Below are 20,642 nucleotides of genomic sequence, written 5' to 3'. Positions count from 1 at the left end.
ATGAACTAAGACAAGAACAAGATCATAAAACACTGCTGACCAGTGGAGGACGGAGCCACGTAGCCATGGCGATAACCCAGGGAATAAGAGACCCTGCTGTGAGGATCTGTGGATCCCCTGCCACTGAACCATCACCTGCCTGGGTTCAAAGTGTTTAGTTAACGCCTGCATGCTGTTAAAGAGGCGTTTCCACACCAGCAAGAAATAACTAAGAACACTACAGGACACTGCTCTCTGATTGGTCACTTTAGTTAAAGCTGCATTTACACACAGGCATACCTGTTGGTTCTAAATATCTGGGGTCAAATGGGCTTTCTCAGCAAGACAGAACCACTTGGAGTAAAGTTTGTGGAGATGTGTCAGCGTAGAGTTAACATCTGACTTTTAAGTTCAAAGCTGAGATTGTTGGTAACATTTTATTTTATTCAGGGCTGCTAACAAAGGACATCCATCCATACATAAACCAGTAGTCCAACTTTGAAATACTAAATGTGTTTTATCGATATGCAAGTACACCAGTATGAGCATCACTGCGTCCTACATTCAAGATATGATATCATTCGTGGTGCAATGTTAAGGAGCTTTGTGTGTGAATACAAAAAGAGAATCAATGAGTGATTAAAGTCCCTCCAACAGAATGTTCTCATAGTGTGCTGCTACACAAAGGTAAATAGAGCTATCATTATTTCTAAATCTGTTGGGCAAACAAATCTATTTGGTTCATGTTAGGGCTCATCAGCCCCAGAAACAGGAAGAGGGAAGCAAATAAATAACATTTCTGTTCCTAACCACCATCAACAAATGGCATTTCCCAACACTATAGCAGACTTTACATGTGTCTATAAGTGTGACTACAGTATGAGCCAGAGTTCTTTGAGATTCTTTCAATACTGGTGAAGGTTTTAACACCTGAATACATTTGACTCCCAAAATCCTTTCAATAACTTTTAATTAATAATGTTCTTTGAATGGGATTTTTCACATCAAAGAAATAATGAACATAATCTCCTTCTTGATTATGAATCAAGTTTGACAATGAATCCATCATGTAATGTAATCCCTAACTCCTGCATTGGCAACACACATACGAGGCTAACACTCACATACAGTGAACCCAAACATCTGGCTCCCATATCAATACTGCCAGCATGTGGAGAGTTTAACACTGTGGCACATCTGGAACTGATTTGGGCATTTTCCCTCAAAGAACAAGATTTGTTTTGATCCTCTGCAAAGTCCAACTCCAAACAATCATATACTATCATATAATTTAGATATATTTATATATATATATATATATATATAATATCCAAAATAGAAGATACCTGCAATAAAAACGTGTATTTCATAATATATATTCCTTCTATAGCTTTCAGTTCCATAATCCATCATCAATATGCCAAACCAAAATCTGTACAAGAGAAAACTGAGAGAGGATGTTTCTCCAGAAAAGGGAATTCAAGATTGAGATGTATTTAGAATACTACGACAGCAGGATACTCTGCATTTTAAAAGGAAATAAAATCTATATTCAAAATAGTCCTCTTAAAATATCTGTGTCAGGATCAAACAGTGATCAACAAACACTTCGGTTTACAAGAACACTCACACTCTCTGGGTAATAGTAACACGTCTGTGTGCAGGTAAGGATAAATACACAACTATAATACCTTTTTAACTGTGGAAAAGACTAGGTTTTGTTAAAGCATGTTGGATGAAGTCTTCTCCTGATACTGATGAATGTATTCTGTCATGTACAGCAGCTTTTCCACATAAACATCATTTTTAACTGATGATCAATTCAACATTTTTGGATCAAATATGCCATAAAATATCTCATACAATGTACTCTTCCAAACTAAACGTTGTCCCATTGCTGCATGAACCCACATAATCCTTAGGTTGCTCAGCAGCTGACTGATTCCTCCCCTGTCTGCACTACATGAGAGCTTCTACTCATATAGAGTTCAAGCTCTCTAATTCTTTTTGGAAGAAGAGAATAGAAGCTACATGATTGACATGGCTCAAAGCATAGAGAGACCTAGTCCTTCGACCAGTGGATTTTTTTGGTTTGATGTCTTTGATAGCTTTCATAATGCATTTGTAGGACTAGTGAAGAGAGACCGGCGTCCCGGCGCTACAGAAGGAAACGTCCAGACTCTGACTGTGCTGACAGGCTGCTGGTGTTTTCACTTTACCAAAGAACAAAACAAAAGCATGTTGGATTTCAGATCCCTTTCTGTTCCCTAGTGTCTTCTGAATCTGCACAAATAGCCTCTTTTGAAGTCACAGCACTGGTAATGGTCAGGTTTTCAGGGGTCTCACCTGAAGGTCATTTGGTTTTTGTGTTATGCAGCTGATGATATTTCAATTGAGTCATATTTGATGGAATGAAGAGCCTCATAGTATGTTGTAAAATGACCTAAAAGCCCAACAAACACTGCTTCCCTCTGTCAGTAGGCCTTTGTAACACATTGTTAGAACCAGCATTTCACAAACTACATTCTCAAATAAGTGTCCTGCCCTTTACTTCAACATTCTGGTGATTAAATATTATATATTCATATATATCTTGCTATAATATGGTATATGTTGTATAAAAATATACAATCATTGGCTAGTGGTGAGACATAAGGTACTATCATTCACATTGGACCAATACTTGATATCCCTAGAGAGAAACCCATGCACATTTAACATCACTTGATATATAATCCTCCATGTACGAACCTAGACAACCCTGCGATTCAAACATGGAATAAAACTATCAACAATCCCTAAAAACACTCTCCATCTCACATTCCCACTCAGACCAAACACCCTGCCTCCTATTGTCATCAACAGATTGTCACTCTTTCTTCTCTTCCCAGCCTTCCTTGCACTCTTCATGGCAGAGGTGTGAGCTTTCAATAAAACACACATCTAACTAATATCAATAATAATGGCCATTCAGCGGTTCCAGATCTACAGCAACTGGCACAGAGTGGGAAAAGGCCAGGATTAAGGTTGTTAATGTCACCTGTGCTTTCCCTGCTAACACACAATCAGCTGTTCAAAACGTGGCAGACTACAAACTTGTGCCGTGTTCAAATTCCACAATACACACTATTTTGTATACATTATGACTAGATATCAATCTTTGAAGTAGGTGTTTGCAGTGTGTTCACAATAAATCAGCACACTTAAATATGCTGCGCTGTCAAATGTTAAACCGTGACTTCTGTCCAAAGTGTTAAAGTCATTGGTACTACACAAAGCAACATTCTGTATCTGCCACCATCTATAATTAGTTTCTTAACTGTCAAGATGCAGAAGTCAAGTTGCAGTTTAAAAGATGTAGTAAGATTAGATTTGTTGAATTATGGGAAATGTAGTATTCAAGGTATTTGGACCATACTTGGGGCTTAATCCAGATATGATCACCTATGTTTTTTGACATGCCTTAGATTGTGTGGTATGGAATCAGAACACAGCATACGTTTTTTTTTGTACTTAAATATAGCCAGTAAGCAGTAAGTGTGTCTGTGCTCTGTCTGTCTGTGTGTGTCTGTCCTGAGCCTTGGTTTCAATCAGTCAAAGTGTTTTGTAAAAAACTAATCATTTGGGGTATTTTGGTCCATTTTGTACACATCATTCCCACTGGTCCATCCTCTGAAGACAAGGATAAGATATGAGTCAAAGATAGAGACAACACATAAGCAAAGAGTTAGTGACAACTGTCTAAAGTGTGTGGGGGGGGGGGGGGGGTAAAAATACTGCAGGTTGCTTTTTCTCTCAACTTTCCACAATCATATAATCATGAGCTCTGTCCTTCTGGGGGATAAGAGTCAGAAAATGAGCCCATAAGACACAAGATATGCAAAATCACCTTCCTCCACTGCTGACCACAGTCTGGTGTTTATATAGAATAATACTGACTTTAAATCTATGTACACTAGATAGAAATAGCTGTCTTAATGTGATATGATACTTAACCTGATCAGAACTAAACAACTGCAAAACCTCCTCATGCAATACTGATGGTAGCTGCATTTCAAAACTCAAACAAGATCAAACGATGCAGTCCAACACATATTGAGTCCTGGAGGAGAAGTTAGTGCTTTTTGATGCAGAATCATTAAAATATCAGCTTGCATTCTGGGAATAAAGAGCAACTTCCCCTCCATGACTCAATACACACTTTAGACTGCAGATCCAACACTAAATAAATACTCCTTTACTAAACTGCACTGCAATGTACCTGATTTCAAGTATGTGAGCTTTCCCTGGCATGGAAACCACTGAGTTCACTTCAAAATGTAACAAACAGAAAGAAATACATCGTCATGATATATCTTTTTTGAACTTTCAAAAGTATTTTACTTGTGTACAGTCATAGTTATTGCATATCTTGTGGGATGCAGGATTACACCCACTCATCCGTACACTGCAGCCCAACTCACCCTGACCTAAAGGAAACATGAACAGTCCACACGGGACACCACAGGCCTCCAGTGAACTCTAACAGCCTTCAGACAGACGCATCACAGCCCGTTTGGCACTTCTGATATGCAGGCATACTCTAAATGCGTCTATAATATGCAAGTGGACTTTTACTAGGAACACAAAAGTAAAGAATTTGGAGTGAATGTAGTTTCTGAATGCACGCATAAATTATTTATGTTCTTTAATCCTCAAAGCATTTATGATTGTGACGAATAACTATGTAAATCCTCCCATCCTATCTTTCACTGGTTCTGTTATTGATCATTATTGATTCATACTATCGTCATTCAATACTCTTAGCATAACTGCCTTCACGTTGACAGCTGTGGAACTGGCAGATAGAAGCAGGCACAGTTCTCTGTAGCAGCTCACACACACAAAGTGCTACCTTACTCTACAGGTGTCTGCTGGTTACATTTAGAAGTATTGAGGATTTGGACCTAATAGATATTAGGTATATCAAGTCAATCGGCATGAATAACCAGCTACTAATTATATCTTTTCAATTGATAATTCAACTTTACTAGGGCTGATCTGACAAAGTGTGTAATCAAAAACCAAAACACAAAGTGTGATTTATTTGTATCTTTAAAGTTAGACTGAACACAGATGCTTCCCTGCACACACAAGCTTGGCCTGCTTTTCTAACTTTCAGACGTTTTGTTAAAAGCAGCTCATACTGAAACTGATGTGAGCTTATGGTACCAAGCTTTTTGAATAAAAGTACTATTTCCATGAGGTGGTGATTTTCGAGTCACAGAAGAAAGAAATACTGGAGATGTTTTTTAAAGGAGGAAAGGAAAAGAGAAATCAGAGTAAATGTCAGGGGGGGTATTCCTTTGAGAACAAAGACTTCCTCAGGGTTTGCAGTATGGTCCGAACCACAAAACAACAATAGCACTGCCACTAAGAACACGTCCAACATTCACATTTAGTTTGCATAATAAAGTCAGAAGTCTGTTACTGGCACAGGATGCAGTGTATGGCAGTGTGTTCATACGTACCCTTCCCTGCCATAAGCTGCTTTGCTCAACATGTAGGAATGAGTCCTCAACGGCAAATGAAAAAGAAAACAAATGGTAATAAATTGACAAGTGACAATGTCTCTGGGATTAAGTGAGATTTTTAGAGATAATATATCGCAAAAATATTTGATTTCCTTTAGATCTTATAAGACAATTTCAGTTGAAAAGTACAGTTTTTAACTCAAGATAATGCTGACTTTCTTACTCTCTGAGGTGTATCTGCATGACTTTGAATACTACCTTAGTGTCCAGCTGACATCTGGATGGTGGTGGTGACATCAATACAGTGTTTCCAACATTTCAGTGGCTATAGTATAACTTGTAATATAACATTTCAGAGAAATTAACTTCATTATTCATTCAGTTTGTAATACCTTCATGTTGTTTAATAAATGTGACGGTTGGCACCAAGGATGTGTGTGACATTAGGAATGTTTCTTTTTGGAGAAGATACATTACCAAGGTGAGACCTGTGAACTGAAGTCCAGAACTGTGTACCGTGGTCATTCCTTATCTCATGTGAAACTATAAGTGAGAAAGGTCAGTCAAAAGTTGTCAGCATGCTACCTAAAAGCCATTAGAAGAAAATGAAAACACAAAAATCGCACCAGGGGATAATCCAGGACAAAACGTCTCTCCAAGCTGACAGTAGTTTTCTGATCCAATCATTTAGCACGTTAACCCAACAATTATCACATCTTATCAACTGACAGTAAATGAGCTGTCAGGGTACAAAAAGGAAGCTGTTTTATTTCTGACAATAAGACTAAATCATAATGCTTTGTGACATGAGCAGACAGAAAGAGATGTGTTTCAGAAGTCTTGCAGCATCTGTAAACCAGCCCTAATAGTTCATTTGGAGTTTAAACTACGATGAAATGAGGAGATCATGTGATAATGGTGTGTTACAGTCGAGCGATCAGGGTGTCCCCCCCCCCCCCCCCCCCCCACTTCATAATGAGGCGTCCCTGTGGCAGTGTGAATTTGGTGCTTCTACCATTCAGAGCAACCATCCACCATAAAGAAGAACAGCAGCAAGTGCCAAAAGGCCTGTTCCCTTTTAGCCAAGCTGCAATGCGCAGATTCATTACCACTGTAAACTGAACCGCCCCTCCCACCCTGCTGGAGACCTGACCGCCTCTAAACACAGAAATGAAGAAACCTTTTTTAATGAGTCATTTTCAACGATAGAGTGGCTGTGCAGCTTGGCGAAAAAGTAAAAACCGTGCTAAAGAAATCACAAAGCTTTGGAAGCATGCCTGTCCATGGTAACCCTGTGTTAAGGAGGCCCATTATCACTCACACACACACATACACACTCACACCCACACCCTCACAGAATACCATACTTGTAATGCTACCTTAATTTACTGTCTAGGCTTAAAAGCAGCTTTTTAGAATACATAAGTAACCGCTCGGACACAGGCACGCACAGAAAGAAACGCATATCCTAACACACATTTTTTTCTCTTCTGGGAAAAATAAATAAATAAATAGATACAATCTGTAAAAGGTGCATACTTTTAGAGAGAAAGACCCCCCTTGTAGATACACACGCTATCTCACACATTCGTACGTACATACATTCTGTACTAAAACGCAGATACACACCCGCACTCACAAATATAGTTATACACTCGCACGCAAACACTACGCCCTGCTTCAATACTTAAAACCTCTTAAAATTCTCCTAAAATAAACCAAGCAAAAATACATTTATAAGACCAGCACCCCGATTGTGCAAACAAATCAAGGATAAATTAAACCAATAACATCATGAATTTAAAACAAAATAGTCATGGCTAGCCAGTTTTGCACAATATTCAACTGTTAAATACATAGTGGGCGTTTCTGTAGGGAGAGTGTGTGGCAGCAAATCCAATAGGATTCCACTCTGAGAGGAAGAGGAGGGTCTCGGAGAAGGAAGTGAGGTTGATTGATGGACAGATCCTCTGTAGATCCATGCCCAGAGTCTGTTTTCTTTCAATCGGTCACTCCAGCTCTCTCAACCCTCCATCTCTGTTGCCGTGTTCTCACTCACCTCCCCAGGGTGACAAAAAGCAAAATCCCGGCGTAGGAGCGAGAGGAATGGTAGAATATCCAAAGAGGAGTGAGGAAGGAGAGAGGGAGGAGTGAGGAGCGGTGAGGTATGAGGCAGAAAAGGGGGCTCGCTGTGTCTGCTTAGCCACCAAATGCTCCTCCCATTTCCTGTTTGAGGCAGGAAGTAGGCGTGGCCAAACAAGAAAAGTGGCGGAGGAGGTGGAGCCAGATCAAGGTGAGTTTTTCTCCTGCTGACATCTTACTGACCAGCGGGTGAAAGGGCTGGCTAGCTTCCTGTTGGCCAGAGTGTGTCGCTCTGCCCGTGGCGCCTAACAGAAGCTCTGTTGTGGCTGTTGGTCCATCCCTCAAATCCTTCCCCCCTTGGCTGGGGGTGGTGTATCACCTTAATCCCCCCCCCCAGGCTGGCAGGGCTGTGCTCCAAGGTTCCTTAGCTTTGGAAGAGGAAGAGAAATGAGATTTCAAACAGGGTTTTCCTCGCCCCTGTTTACTCAATACAGCGCTTCATCATCAGTGAACCGAGAAGGAGGAGTTGACCTTTGACCACGAGTGGTGGGTGCGGTCAGATTTAAATTCTTAACTGACCCCCTCACAAGCTGGTCTGCTGTCCCCTACCTGACTTCATGGCGGCCAGACAAACAACAATAACACAACACCAAAGTAGGCAGAGGAAATGAAAACAATTACCACAATATGTTGACTGCAGGAAGTCCATACAAGTACTTCCTGCTTCTGTTGTTTCCTTTCTACCTTTCCCCATCCCTACTTTCCCCTGACCTTTTTTGCTTTTCTTTACTCATCTGCTTTTCACACTTTGAGGACATGATAAAACTGTGAGGCACTTTAGAGACACACTCAGACACGTGTGGAGAACACACGCACTTACGTACAAATAGAGAAAATCATAGATCTCACACACACACACAAGCATACACTCAGATAGTATAGAGTATAGTGTGGTATACTTGACTACAAACATTCACACACATACAGACTAACAGAGTCATAACCCGGTGTTTAAGGTTGCGTCACTGGCCGCCATTGTCCAGAGCGGTTGGTCTGGCAGAGAGGCAGACAGTGTGTGAGTGTGTGGGGGGGGACAGACAGAGCCAGCCTCGGCGCTGTTACCCAGCACTGACAGGCGTCAGTCTCTGATGATGTCAGAGGGGCCAGTTGGCCAATCGAACCCTTCACTATTCCTACAAACTCGTCACACACTCCATATCCTCGTCTTCCAACAGCCCGCTGTTCCTCTGCCGCGCTCCTCCAATCACAACCGAGCTTCTGTGCTGCCCCTCCTCCGTCCCTCCTGCCTCTTCCTCCTCCTCTTCTTGTCCCCTCACACCTGCTAGCAGCTCCTGCCTCTCCTCCTCTGAGGACGGCCCATGGATGGAGCCTCTGCTCCCCCCGGCCTCCCCCCCGCCCTCGCTGAGCGCTCGGTCCCTGTGCGGTGCTGCTGCTGTGTGGAAGGGGAGGAGGTTGCCACTGGGGCTGTGCTGGGAGGTGGAGGAGGTGCTGGATGTGACGTTGGCCGCGGTGTTACCGTTGAGAATGTTGTTGGCCGCCTGCTCCATCTCCTCGATGGTCATGTCGCATGCGTCCGCCAGCTCGGCTTTAGTCACCTCGATGAAAGACGGGTCCTGGGCGAACTGACCCAAACCCTCTGATATTAGCACCTGGGGGGAAATGGAATGGATGGAGTGGGAGAGAAAATCAAACTTTAATGTACCGTAGTGGGAAAAATATGCAACGGATACGATGACAGCTAATGGTTATCCATAAGTATTAAACACAATGCTTGTTCTAATTTAAGAAGTAAAGAAATAACTTATGTGACCCCTCATATGTATCATGATTCTATCATTTACAATTTTGATCTCTAAACCTCTATGATTTTCTTTTTTGACAGCGTTTCTGAGTTCCAAAGAGGTATAATTCAATAAATAAATCTGTCTAATTTAGCCCTCTGGAGCGGTCCGAATCACACACACTCACCGCCTCCACCAGACTCCCTGCGCTGCCGTGACACAGGGAGCTGGAGTCTTTTCCCAGTAGCGAGGGCACTGTGAGCGACACTGGCCGCGGTGGTCTCTGATTGGACACACTGGGGTTGGGGCTAGGACTTGGCCCTCGGCTGTTCCCATTACTGTCGTTGTACCTAAGAGAAATACATCTGTTTATTAGAGTATCATAAGAATCCTCATGATTGCCTCTTGGGAAATGACAGTGTTATTTGTAACAGTTATTTTCAAGGTGCATAATCCTACCAGGGCCCACAGTTGACAGAGGGCAGGCTGGTGTTGAGCTTCTCATGGGAGCTCGTGCCCTCCAGCCTCAGAGAAGGCACTCGTCGGTAGGAGGGGTCACTGCCAGTGGCTAGAGACAACGACAGAGCAGCAACCATCAGGAGAACAAACCAATCTCATCAAAAACAATACGTTTTTTCATCATAAAAAAAAGGGTAAGTGTGCTGGCTGATGATATGCAAAGCCACATTTCTGTTTGAAAAACAGCTGTTTTGCTTTTAGTGTGAGCACAGGATTGAGTGTACCTGTGGGACTGGCTGGAGGCGTGGAGCACAGCCGACTGAAGAGGGTGGGGGAGTGACTCCTTCTGAGCAGAGGGCTCAGTCCTGCCACTGCCAGAGCCTGGAGGAGGACAGAGCAGAGGGACAGGTCAGAGGAGAGGAGTCTGCAGGACCTAGTTCACATTTACAATGTGTTTATTTGTGAGAGTATCATTGGCCAACTTTTTCTACCTGATGATGTACAAGGTGTAAGGGTACAGAAGTCTTCTGGGAGACGTCCGGCCTTGAATGTCTCCTCAGACACTCCAGATGGAAAGACGATCTCCGCCCTGACACACACAACAAATGTGCAAACACTCAGCATGTAAAAAATAGTACATTGTATGAACAAGAATAGACTAGTTGTACCAATACTTCTGATACATTTGTTTAGGGATAATGTGTACTCACCTAGAGAAGTGGGGCAGAGGAAGACTCTCCTGGGAGACTGCCACCCTCCTCCTCCTCTTCTGTCTTCTCCCTCCTCTCCTTCCTCCATTGGAGTCAACTGCTTACATGTTTCATCCTGATATACCAGCCTGAGCACACAGACACACAGAGAGCAGTTAGAGACAGACCCACCCTGAAACTCATGAAATGTAGAGATGAAAATGGCGTGGTCTGTACATGTCAGAGGAGAGCGAGTGGTCGTCCTCTAGGTACTTCCTGTTGTCTCCGTAGCTCTCGTCGTACGTCTCCTCCGTCGACCCGTCGCCTCGTCGGATGATCGGCAGGCGGCTGTCCGTGGAGTCCGAGCTGCCAGCAAACAAACAAGCACACAACCAAAACAAACCAACAAAATGAACAAAACACCGACCACAGATGGAAAAACAGGTAAACACATAGGCGGACAGATGTAAACGTAAACACACAGAAAAAAAAGAAGCAGCTGATTAGCAAAAAACCTCAGAGAGGAGCTTAGGAGGAGAGACTGAGAAACCCACTGAGGCATGTAGGAGAAGGAAAGAGGAGAAGGGAGGAGAAGAAAAAGAAAAAGCTAGAGAAAAATAAGGAGGAGAAGCAGGTGGGAATAATAACTATTGTGTTGTTAAAGCAAAACTGTAAAAGCATCAACTGGAATATGACATCTGATAGCATGACTAAGGGGCAGACATCTTTCAAAAACAAAGATAAGGAAAGCCAACACATTGGCTTGTTCAAGCTGTTATTGTTAAGAATACAAGTGTTTCAATGGAAGCCTCACTTTTCCAGCTGTTCTCATCATTTCAAATGAAGGCAAATAAAGTCAGTGGTGTAAGTAAGTAAGTAAGTAAGTAATGTACTCAAGTACTGTACTTAAGTACAATTTTAAGGTACTTGTACTTTACTTAAGTATTTCAATTGTTGCTACTTCTACTTTACTACAATCCAGAGTTAAATACTGTAGTGTACTTTTACTCCTCTACATTTAATGATCAATCATTATAAAACATATCATATATATTATTCTGAAATGGACCAATCTGCACAATGACTACTTTTACTTTTGCTACTTTAACTATATTTTGATGCCAATACCTTTTACCTGAGTAACATTTTTATTGCAGAACTTTTACTTGTAACACTTCCTACACTCTGGTACTTCTACTTTTACTTAAGTACAAGATCTGAGTACTTCTTCCACCTCCATCAGCCTGGGAAAAACGTTGTTAGCAGACAGAAGAAGCCTGAAATGCTGTTCTTATTTTCTTGACGCATTCTTAATCTAAACTGTGCATATAACATGTACTACTTTAAATTGTGTTCTTTTTGTATTCAAAGATGTCTTGCCACCCTATCCGTCCACATATGTTTCATACTCCAGACTTAAGCTTTGAGGAGACATCCTGACATCTGACGTTTAACCTTCACCCCATAGTTTGCTTTAGTGTTACAGTAAGTCAAAGCAACTCCAAACCATCTGTTATGTTACAAATAAAAAAATGCTAATTACCTTTTTTCTTTTTAAGCAAATGCACATATTCTTCTCTTCAGGATTACTCGGTGAAGAAAAATAATAATAAAATCTAAATGTCAAGATGTCCCTTCAATTCAGAGCTAAATAAGCTGCTCATCAGCAAGTTCTGGGTTAGAACAGCACTTGATTAAGACTGTTCGTAATGAGTTTGATCCAGTTCACTCCACTTGGCAGCTGCATCGAGGTTACCCTTCATCAAGGCCAGAAAGCATTGCAAAGGTCATACTTTGCTTTGCCTATATTGTAGCAAGTATAAATAACTAACTTTCTGAACACATGGAAAGGGAATGAGATGAACCCTCTCTCTGATTAACTATGACTCAGGATCTTAATCTTCAGAGGATCCTGTCCTCCTAGGTTCAAAACATTATGTTAACAAAAAATAGATCAGAGAATAGATAGGTCTAAAGCCCTACTACTTCAGGGGGTAATAACTACACTGAAACAACTGAAACGTGGACTCTAACTAAATGCTTTATGTCAACAGATTTCAAATAACTGTATTAGGTTAGTTGAAAGCAATAATATTAAGTTGAACCTCATATTTTTTATTTAAACTTAATATTATTGTTTTCAACTAACCTAATACAGTAATGTGAAAGCTGTTGACATAATACATTTCATTAAAGTAAACGTTTCAGCTCTTCTCATACTCTTTCTCACAATTAGGATAAATATATAGGTTTTCCTGAGGCTGGTGCTAATAGTGGGCCAGAGGGGTTAGGATACCAAAAATCATCTTCAACAGGCCATACAAATCTAGAGCAAAGTGTATGGCATAAAGAGCAAAACATAGAAAGAAAGCAGACACTGTGTCTAACCCAGACCGGCCATCCAATAGCAGCAAACAGCAGCAGGAGAGCCTTTGATAGCAGAGGTTTGGCCGCACCAAACAGTCTATCCATGGCTTTGTAGCACACTGTACAGTAGCAGCATAAAGCCTGGCGTTAGCTTTAGCAACTTAAGCATTATGTGCATAGCAAGTCTTACTATAGCACAGTTGGCCATTTTATGTCGCACTATGAAACCTTTTCACACGCAGTTAGGGGGACTAACACACACACACACACACACACGCACGCACGCACGCACGCACGCACACACCACACACACACACACACACACACACACACACCACACACACACACACACACACACACACACACACACACACACACACACACACACACACACACACACACACACACACACACACACACACACACACACACACACACACACACACACACACACACTACTTTCTCTCTTTGTCCCCTGGCAACATACCGCATGAGGGTGTCAAAAAAACACGTCCTGCTTGTCACCAGACGCAAAAGACAGGGAAAGAGGGGAGGAAGGGGAAAAGAAAGTGAAGGAAATAGAATAATCATTTATGTCAGTACTGATATGTCATGTTGTTTATTATCTTTATGGCTAACTACAAAGTGTGATGGTGTTCAGGCAATAATGAATGATAAATCCCTAGTTCAGAATCACAAATATTAGGAAAGCAAATAAGTTCCCAGGACACCAATTAAAAAAAAAGTAGTTTGATAATGTTTTTTCTTTGCAATTGTACTGTGCAATTATCACTTTTATGTGAAAAACATATATTGTCCCAATACTGTAGTTTGTTACTAATGTCACTTTTTTGCTGCTACAAATTTTTAGCCATAGCTGTGTACTTATTTGTCTTTATTTATTTGTTCTATTACTAATGTGTGTTTTGCTTCTCTATATTTAATAAGTTAGCTTACTCTTACTTTCCTTTTTTTACCTGCTAAGTCACTTTGCTGTAACTCTGTAAATGTCCCCGCTGCGGGACTACTAAAGGAATTCTGATTCTGGTTCTGATGTAACCGGATGTCCGGCTTGCACTCACCTCTTTGGAGGAAAGCACCATGCAGATCTTGGCAGTAGGATGGGGGTGAGCGGCTGCTCCGTGTGCCCGTCCACAGTGCTTATTGACGGGCTTGGGAATCGGCTGGTGCCCTGGGGCGGCACCCCGATCATGCTTGTGTTGTTGGCATTGTTGATGTTGGCGTTGGAGCCGGAGGAAGAGTAGGACGAAGGGGTAAAAGTAGTCGAGTCCATGAGCTTCTCGTGGGACGGGCTCTCGCCTTCACAAGGGGAGCCCTTCTGGCTGATGTGCAAGGGACGCTGGGTAGTGAAGGACTGTGGGAAGGAAGCGTGGCCATCGCTCTGGTTGTAGTAGTTGACGTGGTTGCTGAACAACCCACCTGACCGCTGTGGGGTTAATAAAAAGATGACGGATGAGCATTGTGGAAAAAGCCAGGAAATTAAAATTCAGTTCAAAGTATCTTAATATGTTACTACACTCAAACAATCAGTCAAAAGTGCTACTGTCACATTCAGCGCTGGCAGCAACAAAACTACTCAGCCAAGATGGAAAAGTCAAGCAAAGGCCTCATGTCACAAACCAAGCAGAGCCTTTATCAGCAATGTGTTCTCAAATTATTATTTTAAGTAGTAAAATGATAATGAGATGTATGAGACGAGGCATAAATCGTTGCCACAAATCTTCTTAAGTTAAATTGTATTGTTAAACATTATTATACCAGCTACAGTATATCAGTCCATTTGTGTCACCTACTGTATGCCAAAGTAACAAAATGCAGCAGAATGCAAAACGATGTGCATCAATGAGGCAGTTATATATATATACAATGGAGGCTGAACACTAGCATCACTCACCCTTGAGCGAACAAGTGTGTTTGTGTGTGTGTGTGTGTGTGTGTGTGTGTGTGTGTGTGTGCAGTTTTGTCTGAGTCTCTCAGTTACAGTGATCAACTGTTGTTCTTATTTTGCAATTTGCCGTAAATGGATGTGCTTTATTTATTTTTTAAATGCAAAAGACCAATTATCTAAATCAAATTAAGTGAATGGAAGTCAAGCTATGTGGTGGAGGACGGGGCTTATTAAATGTCGGTGTGAACCTCTGAGCAAATGCAAGCATGTCTGTGTATATGCTGGACGCCGACGTTCTCTCTCTCTCTCTTTCTGGCTCTCTCTCTGGAGAGTGTGAGAGGGTGTGTGTATCCAACCTTTACCCTGAAGATATCATCCTCGGATGCAGCAGACACAGGCTCCTTCATGCCTTTATCCAGCTCCTCCTCCACGGTCAGGTCTCCGGAGATGGCCCTCCGAATCTCTGGGCCGATGTCATGTAATGTCCGCAGGCCCGCCTACACAAAGACCAACACAATGTGAAGGACATGTTTATTTAGAGGTCGAAACACTCAAACAAACCTATTCTTTTCTTTCTATGGTTCATTCATAACAAAGGAGCCCAATAAATGCTGTGCAAAATATCACCTTGCATTTCTTTGATTATTTTGGGATCCATCAAAGTCACAATTTGAAAAATGTACTGCCCTCTTCTGACTTTCCTCACAATGCAACACATGTATAGAGCTTCATGATTAAAGGAAAACCTCTGCATGTTTGTGTACCTGCAGAGAAAGGGCTGTTTTGGGGGCCACCTTGGTCACCAGCCCTTGTTCTTTCCTCTTCTTAAACTTGCGGAAATATTCCTGAATGAGGAAGGTGGCGTAGAACTTCCCGACTGTTACCTCATCATCTGCAAGAAATTAAAATATTATAAATAGGATCATTTTTCAACTGTTGCAAGACATGCTGCAACAGCTTTAGGCAAAGTAATAATAAAGGAAAATCAAATCCCTGTTGGTAGATCTTGAAGTGCTCTAATGTTCTATATTTGTGTTTATTGTTAGTTATGAAGGCGTGAGCAGAACTGTTGCAGAGGATACAAACCTCCAGCAGGAGGCACTACTTGATCCAAGAGCTTCATGCTGGTTCTCTTCCAGATCTTCTTCACTATCGCCCTCAGCTCCTCGTTGGCTTGCTCCAGGTTACCTGCATACGCACGAACAGTATACATAAAAAAAAAGAAAAGACTAGGACTGGGAAAGATGGTAATACATTTCCATGGGCCGATTTGCCCACCAGTGTGTGTGTGTGTGTGTGTGTGTGTATCTCGTGTTTGTTTGTGTGTGTCTGTTACCATCCGTCTTGATCCTGAGTGCGGTTCTGACCAGAGCAAACAGTGTGGCGTTAAACATGACGGTTCCATCGCTGTTCAGAGGCATGTTCATCGACACCAGACGCTACACCAGAGAGAACATTTTGTCACATCAACATTTTCAATTAAAACATACACATTTCCTTCATTTTCAACAAACCAAAATAGATACTGGTAGCTGACAGTGTGTTTAAATGAGCAGACAGTGGTTTGACACTATGGTCACTGTTCATTTAATCCTCTAGAGCAGGGGTGCCCAATACGTCGATCGCGAAGGTAGTGTGGGTAGATTGCATGGCATTGAAAAAATTAAAAAGAAATAAAAAAAAAAAAAAGTTAGCCTATCATCCATCCTTATTATGGCATTTGCCACTTGATTGCCATACAGGTAAGCCAGTCTGAAATCTCATATTTTCTAACACGCAGTTCACCACGTATGCACGGTCAACCGCGCCAGCTGCAAATCACCAGCGAGCTGATTACCTAGTTAGCCTTCCAATTTATACAATTATACTAAAGAAAGGGTATAAGGGGGGCCTCACCTCCTCATTTGAAGCGCAAATGCGGCACGATAAGTGTAAGCGCGCCACAGTTTCTCTGCCGCTTCGAGGTTCCGGTGCTCGCTGTCCACTAGCACCCCCCCCCGCTCGCAACACACAGGGCCTCACCACATGACTTTGGGCAGGGGCGGCCCTGAAGGTAGATCACTTTGACTTGGTCATTTTAAAAGTAGCTCCCAAGCTGAAAAAGTGTGGGCACCCCTGCTCTAGAGAGACGTTGGTGTCTTGATATCTAAAATATTTTCTCTGTACGATCTGTTGGCAATGTGCCATTTGAGTCACTGTGGAAAATGTTAAAAGCTGTCAATATGTCTTCACATTTATACCCTGAAGACACATTTCTGTATATTTATCACACCTGGAAAAATGTAGAGGATTTCATTCTGGCCAAAAATCACAGCAAAAGGTGGAATACTGGAATTTGAAAAGCTGTGATATTTCATTTTTATTCTGTGAGGATTTGCAGTACCACTTGTGTGTGTGTGTGTGTTTACCTTGCAGGCCACCCTATGTGGACAGAGCTTTCCAAAACCCAGAGGAGGCTGGATTCTCCGCAGCAGAGTCACCACGTCCAGGTGCTTTATCCTCCCCCTGGAAACAGCACAGAAGTTACACAGATCATAGGGACTCTCTGCAGATGAATGAAGATTTATTTTGATGACATATATTGTTATTTTGCTGTAAACTTACTTAGCTTCTGGGTCATATTCAGCCCAGATCCTCTTGAATTCGTCAAGATGATGTGGCCCCAGGATTGACCAATCACGTGTCAGGTAATCAAAGTTGTCCATGATGACGGCCACAAACAGGTTGATGATCTGGGGAGAATCAGGAATCAGTCAGAGACTACACTAACAATATACAGGCGATTAAACACTACATGTTTCAAGCCATTATGGACAATCTATTCAACATCACATTTTCAAATTTTGTGGATGCACTTATTCTCCAGTTCTTCAGCTTGCCAAAAGTGAAATCAATGTCTCCTTCTCGGTAAATATTGGGCTACAGCCAAGGGATGATAGCTTATAATGGACAACATCACATAGAGAATAAAAAAAGTCTGCAGAATAAAACCACAACATGTCCCTTTGTCTAGTCTTTGTGCTAAGCTAACTAGCTGCTAGATGTTGCATAATATTAAAAGAAAGTATCAACATCTCTAAACTATTTTTTTGAGATTTGAATAACATGTGACGTGGGTTTCCACCTTATCTTATTGTAATGGAATATGTGAGATAACTAGGCTTGCGGAGTAGCGCATTACATGTAACGTGATTACGTAATCATTATACAAAGAAAAAGTAACTGTATTCCCTTACAGTTACATAAATAAATATGTAATCAGATTACTGGTACATTTTTGAAAAACAGGGATTACTTGCAGGACTAAAATGTATCAACAAAGATCAATATATTAAAGGTAGACGTACTGCCTGAATTCTCTTTTTGGTTTTCCTTTAGGCTACTTTCATTCTTCTTGTATTATACATCTGTATTTAGTGACTAGATGGACACCTCATTTATTCAAATTAAAATGCTTTTTGTAAGCTCTACTATTCTGTAGGTCTAGCCTAAATTTAAGAGGACACATTTTGTATCCTAAATATAAGTTCACATTGTTCTGTTGTCTTACATAACACACTAAAAAACCTCATATTTCTTTCTCTTTTATTTACTTGCATTGCGTTTGATGTTGAGGTAATCCTAAAGTCACGACAAGTGTTAAAACTACAGGTTATAACGGATTACATTTTTAAAGTAACCCTCCCAACCCTGGTGATAACTGCAATCTTATCAAATCCTATCTTTCAAAGTGTTTATAGGGGAGCATGAAAGCTCCTCCTCTCTGTACTCACCAGGAAGGCACAGAGCATGTAGAAGCTGACAAAGTAAATGATGGCGAACTGGCTGCCACAGTCCTCGTGGGCCAAGTTGTTCTCATTGGTCGATCCTTTCTCACACGGCATATTGAGATAGCATGCCAGCATGATCTCCTGCCACGCCTCACCTGTTGCACATCTGATAGATAGACATGCATGCACACACCCGCACAGATATGCACACACGTTGACACAGATATGCATGCAAAGAAACGCACGTAAACAGATACATTAAAGTACACATACAGGCATAGATGTGTGCATGGAGTCACATGGTCATTTACGCATTAACACACACACAGAGACACATGGATGTTGCATACATACAAGCATATATAAAACACACACACACACACACACACACACACACACACACACACACACACACACACACACACACACACACACACACACACACAGATACAAAGACAGAGAGAGGGAGACACATATGCAAAGTGTTAGTTTGAATATAAAAAAGAACAACAAATCATTTTATCCTAATACACTGAATGTACTGGGCAACAGCAAAGAAATGTCATGTATGCTTTAGTTGAGCTGAAGATCAAGACATGTTCCAAATGTCCAACTGTCTTCCATTCTGAATGCTTCAGTACTGCGGAGCTTTCTCACTTGTTTACGTTTTGACAGGTGTAACCTTTTTTTGTGGGTTTAGCTATCATTTATCATGTATTGCACACAGTCTGAAGTATCCTGTCTCTCTGAATGGAAGCATTGCTATGATATTTTCCATGAAGGGGTCAGTAGAAAAAGATGCTTGTCATGATTTTATGGCAACATTCTTACAAAAAAGATTTGGCTGCCAGATCATACTATTGTCGATCATTTCTGAAACATCCTTTTTGTGATTCTTTTTTGGCCCCTGCATGGAATCTTACCATCATTGCAACCACACAGGACAGAGAGCTTTCTGAGACTGGATCCAGGATGTTTAAATGTATGATCAGTCCTCTGAAGACTGAAGAAGGCTTCATCCTTAGTGGACCAAATTAATTCAGAGATATGTTTACGACAGTTATTAGATTCATACTAGTGTACAGGTGAACAGATATTTGGTGATATATTGGCTATGCCTGCTGATGCTGAACAATTATTTCACATTGGCTCTTGTGCCATTTATTTACCCCTCTTCAGTTATAAAATGTCAGTTGTAACCTCTAATGTATAATATAAAAGGCTTTTCACAAGAGAGGAAATATAGGAGATCAACAAGAGAAAAGTAATTTTGATTAATTTACAACAACAGGAACTAATGATGGAAGGAGAAGAAGAGCAGAGTGATGATATAGAAAGAAAAGAAAATGTTGATTTTTACATAAACAAAAGAGTATATATTAAGAGTGGAGAGGAGGGTGAAGATGAGGGAGGAAAGAAGGGGACCAGTGTAAACGATGAGGAGCGTGGGCATCTTCCTCACCTGAAGAGCAGCAGGACTGCCTGAGGGAACGTCTGGAAATTGTTGTTCCTGTTGATCTCTGTGCCATCCCGCAGCGCTATCTTACCAAACATCTATACAGGAGGGGGGAGGAAGTAGTCACAGCACACAGGATATGACGTCAGCATTTGACAGGTGGTGGAAGTAATTGCTCTTTGGAACAACCAAAATTAGAAACCACCGCCCCTCTCATCATCAGTGATACAAGCAACTCAACAGGAAGGACAGGAGGATTGACAGAGACAGACAGAGGAGACACAACAGCTAGAGGAGGAGAGAGAGAGAGAGAGAGAGGGGCGATGAGACCAAACAGGAACTCCAGGAGGACAGACACAGGATGGAGGCCAGCTGGAGGAGAGAGAAGGAAACACAACAGAGGGGGGGGGGGGGGGGGGGGAGAAACAGGCTGACACGACAACGGCTTACCTGCATGCCGATCACAGCGTATATGAAGAATAGCATCACTATAAGCAGAGCTACGTAGGGCAGAGCCTAAAGAGGAGAGAGACACTTTAGTGACAAGTTGTGTACAGCATCACCCTGCACCTGGCTGGAGTCCATTCACTTTCACACCTTACACAAGCAATTATTC

General features: G+C 41.7%; 1 protein-coding gene across 1 annotated transcript in view; it reads right to left on the bottom strand.

The window, feature by feature from the left end:
* Positions 1–6,484: 6,484 nt before the first annotated feature.
* The window catches only part of cacna1c (calcium channel, voltage-dependent, L type, alpha 1C subunit), a 141,773-nt gene continuing 127,615 nt past the window's right edge, over positions 6,485–20,642 (bottom strand). The window contains 17 exon segments of the mRNA XM_034133322.1: positions 6,485–9,244; positions 9,564–9,726; positions 9,836–9,944; positions 10,120–10,216; positions 10,327–10,424; positions 10,546–10,673; positions 10,762–10,890; positions 13,974–14,338; positions 15,163–15,297; positions 15,565–15,692; positions 15,887–15,988; positions 16,137–16,239; positions 17,209–17,305; positions 17,405–17,532; positions 18,574–18,736; positions 20,033–20,124; positions 20,477–20,542. Coding sequence (XP_033989213.1) covers positions 8,768–9,244; positions 9,564–9,726; positions 9,836–9,944; positions 10,120–10,216; positions 10,327–10,424; positions 10,546–10,673; positions 10,762–10,890; positions 13,974–14,338; positions 15,163–15,297; positions 15,565–15,692; positions 15,887–15,988; positions 16,137–16,239; positions 17,209–17,305; positions 17,405–17,532; positions 18,574–18,736; positions 20,033–20,124; positions 20,477–20,542 — 2,580 coding nt within the window. The 3' untranslated portion in view covers positions 6,485–8,767.

The sequence above is a fragment of the Trematomus bernacchii genome, unplaced genomic scaffold, assembly GCF_902827165.1.
Source record: "Trematomus bernacchii unplaced genomic scaffold, fTreBer1.1, whole genome shotgun sequence".
NCBI lineage: Eukaryota > Metazoa > Chordata > Actinopteri > Perciformes > Nototheniidae > Trematomus > Trematomus bernacchii.
This window is presented reverse-complemented; position numbering and strand designations above follow the sequence as displayed.